The 7,847-nt window shown below is 39.6% G+C and overlaps 1 protein-coding gene across 2 annotated transcripts; it reads left to right on the top strand.

The window, feature by feature from the left end:
• The first annotated feature begins 1,682 nt into the window (after positions 1–1,682).
• On the top strand, positions 1,683–7,508 carry LOC117453164 (activated RNA polymerase II transcriptional coactivator p15-like). Of its 2 annotated transcripts, none has more exons than XM_034092062.1 (5): positions 1,683–1,781; positions 3,508–3,577; positions 3,966–4,085; positions 5,906–6,014; positions 7,185–7,508. In XM_034092062.1, exons 2-5 carry the CDS (start codon positions 3,509–3,511, stop codon positions 7,262–7,264), a joined length of 378 nt encoding a protein of 125 aa, XP_033947953.1. In that variant the 5' UTR covers positions 1,683–1,781; position 3,508; the 3' UTR covers positions 7,265–7,508. The 2 variants fall into 2 exon arrangements, with proteins under 2 accessions (XP_033947953.1, XP_033947954.1); XM_034092063.2 differs by having other exon boundaries at positions 1,687–1,781; positions 3,505–3,577.
• The last annotated feature ends 339 nt before the right edge of the window (positions 7,509–7,847 follow it).

Below are 7,847 nucleotides of genomic sequence, written 5' to 3'. Positions count from 1 at the left end.
TGCTGTAGGACCAGCATCACTGCTTGCAGCTCCAGGAGGTCAGAGGCCAGCAACCACCTACAGCTCTCTCTAGGCACGTCCCCCCCCACCCTGTCACTGAAGCGTCTGTAAAGACTGTGATAGGAGGTCACTTGCCCCAGTGGAGCTCCCCTCCGCAGATTCTCTGGGGACCCCCAGAATCGGAGGTTGCTCTCTACTGAGGGGGGGTGATCACCAGACGTCGTTTGTGTCTTGAGATCTAAAAGAAGGCCGGTAAGCCACCTCTGTATGCGACGTGCATGCAGGAGTCCGAGTGGCACTACAGAGTGAGCAGCCGGCATGAGACCCAAAGTCTGCATGATGATCAAAGCTGTCACCGTTGCCCCCTGACACAGCCTGCAGACTGCCCGCAGCAGGGATGCCTGTCTGCTTTCTGTCAAGGTGGCACGTAGTCTGCCTGCATCGAGCATCACCCCCAGATATTCTACCTGCTGGTGAGGTATGGGGGAGCTCTTCTTCCAATTGACCGCAACTCTCTTGACCGCATATATAGGAGAGAAGGGGGTAAGTTGAGCCAGTGGGGTAAGTTGAACCACCCCCCTGTAACCAGGCAACGCCTTATAGTTGTAATCAAGTGACCAGAAATTATGCAAGCTCCACCCATTTCTCATTGCCTGTGAAAGAGAGATACTCATTGTGGTCTGGTAAGTAAACATTTTTACAAAAAAACGTTTTTTGCTTGTCAAAGTACTTTTTCTAGATGTCAGCTATATCGGCTGTCATGTCAAAAAAAAGTATTTAAACACATATATTGTATATGTTGATGTGTTGGCAGCGTATTAAACCATGTGAATCATTAAGCTAAAGATGACTCTGAATTTTAATGTTAGGCTATTTTTTCTAAAATGGTGGCTATGGGGTAAAGTGAACCATGGGCCTTGGGGTAAATTGAGCCAGTTTTTCAATGGAGAAATGAATGAAAGTAGGCCCAGTTGATAATATGAGCTCATTGTAGACTTGATTGGTAAGATGTATGAAATGGTATCACCATTTTTATGATTACTTTTCCTTTTAACATGTTAATTTTTTTTTAATAAATTTATATTAAAAATATTTGAAAAACTAAGCTTGTATTTGGTTTGTTATTTATTGTTTATAGTTACCTTTAAGATTTGTTGTAGATATTCCCAGGTTTGAACAGGTATGCCCAGGTTTGAACAGTGGTTAAATTTACCCCTAACCTGGGGCAAGTTGAGCCACAATATATATTTTTTTAAAGAAGTAATATTTTCACTGCCCTTGATCAAATATGAATTCTTATCATTGCCATTGATAGGAGACATCCTGAATTATAGGTGTGTGTTTTCATTTTTACTATGTGTCATTTCTCCTTGCTTAGAGGACAGCATAACTAAAAAATGGCTACATTTACCCCACTCTCCCCTACACAGATTATGCACAGCGGGAGCAGCAATAACCGTAAAATAATAATTCAGACAGGGGAGCTCCGCACCGCCTGCCTGCCGCTAGGGGGTGCTGCAGCGCCCTTAGCACCCCCCTTCCCGCGCCCATGATCCTAGTTGTTCTAATGCAGTAACTGCTGGTCAAATTGTGTTTCCAGGCAAGAAGAGTTTTTTTATGAAAAGTTGATACATTAACAGGTAATTTATCAATTTGGTAATCACATTGTATTACAAATGTAACCCAACCCTCGCGAAGCTTCTTTTTAGGCAGCCCGCGCTCCGGAAAATCATAGAGCTTCCGCTTCCTGTCAAGACATCCGCTCAGCAACATCACATCATGTAAGCATTGACAGTTTCTAAATAATATGCTAAAACGTGTCAGTGCAAATATGGTTGGTTCAATAGAGCAAGTCGGTGTTCCGCAGCATATTAACTGTTACAATGCACTAGTTAAAGAAGGTCCATTTATCTTAAACACGCAGGCAGAGTGCATGTGCTGGGGTTCAGCTCTGCTAACGCTAGCCACCATGACAGAGCTATCCAGATAGCTTGTAGCTTATTAGCTGGTATCATTATGGTGCATTCATGGGGAATTTAATATGGTGCATTTAGGACTAAGTCTCAGGGTAGTAGCTAACGCTGGGCGGGACGCTACTGCACGTTAGGCTCTGGAATTAAAACGTGAAAGAATTCAGAGACATGCATTCTAAAGCGCTAAAACGCCTCAATAATACACTAATGACACCGTGACCACAATATACGGAACTAATGGCGGAGATTGGTCGTTTAGTCAAATTCATTATTCCCTCTTACAATCTGGATGATAACATATCCCCCCCCGCTGCTTTATAAACATTATTTACAATCTTGTCCGTTTCATAGAATATCATTTATTAGATTGAATTTACTTATATTTTTCTTAATTAATGCTGCTACCTTTGGAAACCACCAACTCTGATTTTAACGGAATCAGAGTCGGTGTTATTACCGAGTAGCTTTACACAAACGAGGAATTTGTGTTGGTGTAAATGCTCCATTCAAAGACCCTTACAAGAAAAGAGCAACACACATAAGGCAAGGCAAGTTTATTTATATAGCACCTTTCAACACAAGGCAATTCAAAGTGCTTTACAAAAAAAGCATTACTATTATAAAAGCCATTTAAAGACTATTGTAACAAATTAATAATAATAATAATAGAGAAAGTCAATATTACACAAAATATAAATATGTAAGAAACTGAGGACAGTCAAATTAAATACAATATGACATACTATATTCAAGTGTAGAGCTGTGCAGATTTAAAAAGAGGTAGTGTGGAGCAGAGATGTGCTAAATGTTGTGCAGGATTTACACTTTTAAAAATAACAGCATGTTGTTTGCATTGATGTGCATTCATGCATAAGGTTTTTCTGGGGTGGATAATAGTCTGTGTCAGTGGGGGTCCCGGGCCTTGTTAATGGGGCCATAACGGAGGGGAAGAAGCTGTTCATGTGGTGAGAGGTTTTAGTCCAGGGTCAAACAGTTTGTGTCCAGGTGGAGGGGATGTACATGTATGCTCTCTGAATTAGTAAATAATGTATATACATCTAATAATGACAAATAAATCAAATGAAAACGATCATTGCAAAATGGTTCAGTCTGTTGCTGATGTTTTTGCACTGAATATCATCACCGATTACAGATCCAGCTCCTGTAATATGTCAATGGCTAACATGCTGTACAGACACAAATATTATTGTACCTGCTGTTCTAATACTCCAATTTGTTTGTAGTGTATCCTAATACAATTCTCATGCCAACATGCAGAGTTACTGGCCGCTGTAATCCTTCCTCCTGTCCATACTGGCTGGAGAGAGAGCCCTTCATAGTGCCCATGGTTACATGATCACAGTGGAGAATTGCATTTCATAATGTGTTCTGTTTAAGTTACACATATTGGGATATTGTATTATGAGATTATGTGACAACTAAATGGACTGATGAATATTTTAAGATAAAATATACCTGTGTATGCATACGTTGCTGTATAAAGAGGTCTGATAGTTGATTCTACTGTCAGCAGAATGCCAAAATCAAAGGAAAGACTGTCCTCCACATCTGGAAGTGACTCTGACAGTGAAACAGAAACCAAGGTTTGTATTCAATATAAAATGCTGATGTGTTTGCTTTACTCACTTACATTTGAAGCGCATAAAGCAGATCTTATTAGAAAACTACAAGCTTGAGAAAATATTGTTTTTTTAAAAATAAAAATCAGATTACAAGCCTGGAGACATGCATACTGAAGGAGTGGAGTCAACTATGAGTAAAGGTGGCTAGAGCTAAGAATTCATTTCATGAAATAGTGAAATAAATACAATTGTTGACCATTATAGTTGACAGTGCTTCCTTTTACTGCTTTTGTCATTCATTCCTTTCCCCAAATCTGCAGATAAAGCGTCTGCCTTTTCTATCCATATACAGTTATCCCTGGATTAGAAAGGATGGGCAAGAATTTGAAAAGTACGTCCTTTTTTTTAGGCAAAAAGAAAGAAGTCCAGTGCACCAGAGAAACCAGCCAAGAAAGTAAAGAGTGGAGAGAGCTCCAAGCCAGGCGGCTCCTCCAAGGGCGGCAGTGATGCTGGAGACAACATGTTCCAGGTGGGGGTCCCGGTGCTCTGCTGACATGGAACATTCAAACTCCGAAAAATGTTTAATTGCATCTCTGTACTTTTTTATTTCCACAGATCTAGTTTAAATGTAGGTGCTATACTGTGTACACTTTACATTTCTGAAGTTTCAATACTTAATTGAATAACATTTTATTTAGTTTAGATCAGGGGTGCCCACACTTTTTTGGCTGGTGAGCTACTTTTGAAATGACCAGCTCACCGAGGTCTACCAACCAAAAATAAAATCCCAAATTGCAAGGGGTGCTGAATAACACGTTTTATTTATACATGGGACAACTAGGCTGCAACAAACGACTAATTTGATAATCGATTAATCTATCGATTAATGAAACGATTAATCGACTATTCGAACTATTACCGTATGCCTTGCACAATTTCTCAAACGCTCTTATTTAGCCATCAACTTTTCGATGTAGCTTGAGGTTGTTTTAGGCATGTGGAAACTAACAATGAAGACAATAAAGATGAATACTTGATTAAAACATACATATATTATTAAATTAACTTAACAAATTGTGAACAAAACTAACATTGCTTTTTATTTAAATTAAATAAATAATATTTCACATCAAAAGAAACAACAATGTTTTAACAAATCGTACTAAATAATGTGATGACAGAACTGTAAACAGAATAGCTGAAACTTTAACAAAATAAAGAGTAACTCAGTTACTTCTAGTCATTAACCCATGTTTGTATAATTGAGTTAACTCCGTGTGTTGCTGCTAGCATGCATAACACCTGACGTGGAAACGTTACTCGTGGATGGGGCTACAGAGCTGCTAGAAAGACAGTCCAACCCGGTGCATTCCTCCGTCTGGATGTGGAGCACTTTTGCTAAATGTTTAGAAAAATTGCTCGTGTTACCGCCCTTACATGCTAAACACTCTTGGCAAGGAGCATTGTCCACCTCAAGACGGGTAACATTTAACCACACCTCGAAAACGAGTTGGCGACACTAAGACTGCGAGATAATGTTTGTGTAGCAATAATACATGACCTTTCTCTTTCTCAACTCGCTACTCGGAGGGAAGTCGCTGTCATATGCCTTGTGAACACTCCGATAATGCCTCTCCACGTTACCTTTCTTTGGCAGAGCGACGCTTGCTTTACAAATAAGGCAAATAACCTTTGAATGTGACATCACAAACAAATATTCTTCCTCCCATTCTGGGTGGAAGTGGTATGTCTTTAGCTTCTTGCTCGGTCCCGCACTCTTTTTGTTGTCTCTTGTTTGTCTCTTTAACTTAATTTGAGTTTTCCCGGCACTTGACTGATTTTGTATCGCTTTGCATTCTGGGTTAACAGAGTGGAAAGCGATAGGTTGCTTTTTCTGTCAATCAAGTAAACTCCTGAATTAAGTGGCAGGGAGGCCAGGGGAGGAGGGATCAAAACCTGTTTTGTCTATTTTAACGGAGCTGGATTTTTTTTTTTATGAATGACTCGCGATCTACCAGCATTGCCCCCGCGGTCGACGTACTGGGCACCTCTGGTTTAGATCTACTTTTATTGATCTAAAGTAGTTAAAGCTGTTACGGCATTACACTGACTTAAAATGTGTCTTCGGGTCAATGCGACTGATTTCGATAGAGCAAGTCACAAATGTGGTTGTAATTCTCTATTACAAAAAAATCTCATATAATAGGCACAGTGTCTTGTTGCCTTCAATATTCTACCTTCAGTTTGTGTGTGGACAGAAGTATTGTTCAGTACTTGTTGTATTCTAAAAGCTATAAATTAAACTCCTGAAGAAAAAACGTTTTGTGACAGTCAGTTTGCTTCTTACAGATTGGAAAGATGCGATACGTCAGCGTCAGGGACTTCAAAGGGAAAGTCTTGATTGACGTCAGAGAGTACTGGACAAACTCGGATGGGGAGATGAAGCCGGGGAAGAAAGGTAAGGTTTCATTCATCCACACAGTCCATATTTATCTGAAACTACACACGAGGGGTGTACCACTGATTAAGTTTGACAGAGCCAGGCTTTTGTTTGCGTTAGCTTGCAACAAAGCGAAAAACTACTCTCAGAGATAACAGTTCCCACAACAGTTTTGTGCATCGGGCTCTGTGCTCGTTTCCACAGAAGGGGGCGCTGGGGGTCATTTGGCTCTCCTGCTGCACAAAATGGACTGATTGCATGCTGCCTACATCCTTCAATAGGTCATTACTATTACATCACAAAGTAACACTGTTGCTGCATATGAAGCAAGAGAGGAATGAGGACATACATTTACTAGTTGTATAAATTAGTATGTTTATATTTTTATTTGACCTGTTTATTTCTTCTGCAACACCTGCTCGTAATACAGCTCATACACTTTACATTTCATGCAGCAGATTCAAATGTTATACTAAGGAACTCACTTTGAGAACTCTACAAACTTCCAATAGTTTTTTAAGAGCAACAACTACCTTTTGCAAGGGGAATAAAACCATATTTTTGCTTAAAACATGCATCAATGGGCAAGTCGGATTTGGAAACTGTAGTCAGGACCCTCATCACCACCGCTAAGCTAAAGGCGGCTAATGTTTGACGTTTTGATTCAGATTCAGAAAACGTAATTGTCCATTAAACTTACATATAATGTAAATGTGTATTTGGCACTGCAATAGGATAAAATAACACACAGTACAATTCACACACACAAAAAGAGCAAAATGGCTTCATAAATTCAAATTAATTACATTTGACTTTACATGTAATCGCGCCGCCCCAATCATCGCATCCGGTGTGAACGCAGCATTAGTAGTCTGATTTAGAAACTAGTCACCGTATTCACTGACGTATCTCATCTCGTAGGACCAAACATTCAAATCTCTCCAGCTTGTGTTAACCACACACCTTATTTCAGGCTTCTATATACATATACATTACAGCAATTGTTGACTCTGAGACGATAGAACAGGAAGTGGTGAAATGCTGACTCATTTCCAGGTTTAAGGAGGCATTCCTCCACCACTATAAATACCTAACCCAGTGATCTGACTTAAGCAGCACCCCTCTGGACCTGTTGATGTTTGAACGTGTTGCAGAGCAGGACTCAGTTTCACCCTCTGTTTCTCGTAGGTATCTCCCTGAATCCTGAACAGTGGAACCAACTGAAGGACCAGATTTCAGAAATTGATGACGCCATAAAGAGATCATAAGCATTCCTTTTGATGTTCTGTGTTAACTCATTATGTTAGTTTGCTAAGCGTTTTTGTAAATAGCCTGTTGTTGTTTTCTAATGGGCTATAGTTTTGTAGATCTAGTGGTGTCTGGTTTCTGTGTGTATTTGTTTGTAAAGCAGCTGAAGTAGAGGGTGGGCGGTAGGTGTGTGATCAATACTGGTGGGTAGAGTCTATGAGTACAGTGATGTTTTTATATTTAATAAAGAAAGGAGGCACTAGCTACATGTGTAAGTTGCTGTTCAGTTTGAATATCATGAACATTTAATCATAAGATTTAGTTTTCACTGACCTTTGTCATATCTACCACACTATCAGTGCTTATATTTCCAAAAGCCGAGTCCAGTCATGGTTTCCCTGCAGCGGATATTGGTGGGCCATGGGTTATGTTTTAAAATTAATGATTGTGATTATACAACAAGGTGACAAATGTATTTTTTTCAAGAATTGTATAACGCTTATATGTGAATACGTAATGACACGCCTTTAATAATTCTCATAGTGAAATTCACGTGTTATAGCAGCAACAGTAATACGAGTGAAACAGGAAAAGAAAGGAAAG

Source organism: Pseudochaenichthys georgianus, chromosome 9, assembly GCF_902827115.2.
Source record: "Pseudochaenichthys georgianus chromosome 9, fPseGeo1.2, whole genome shotgun sequence".
In the NCBI taxonomy this organism is placed as follows: domain Eukaryota; kingdom Metazoa; phylum Chordata; class Actinopteri; order Perciformes; family Channichthyidae; genus Pseudochaenichthys; species Pseudochaenichthys georgianus.
This window is presented reverse-complemented; position numbering and strand designations above follow the sequence as displayed.

What these genes read in the sequence shown, in the direction of transcription:
- LOC117453164 (XM_034092062.1), top strand. Translation starts at nt 3,509, where the DNA reads ATGCCAAAATCAAAGGAAAGACTGTCCTCCACATCTGGAAGTGACTCT. An exon ending in CTGGAGACAACATGTTCCAG is followed by an intron (nt 4,086 to 5,905) that starts GTGGGGGTCCCG and finishes TGCTTCTTACAG; the next exon opens with ATTGGAAAGATGCGATACGT. An exon ending in GATGAAGCCGGGGAAGAAAG is followed by an intron (nt 6,015 to 7,184) that starts GTAAGGTTTCAT and finishes TGTTTCTCGTAG; the next exon opens with GTATCTCCCTGAATCCTGAA.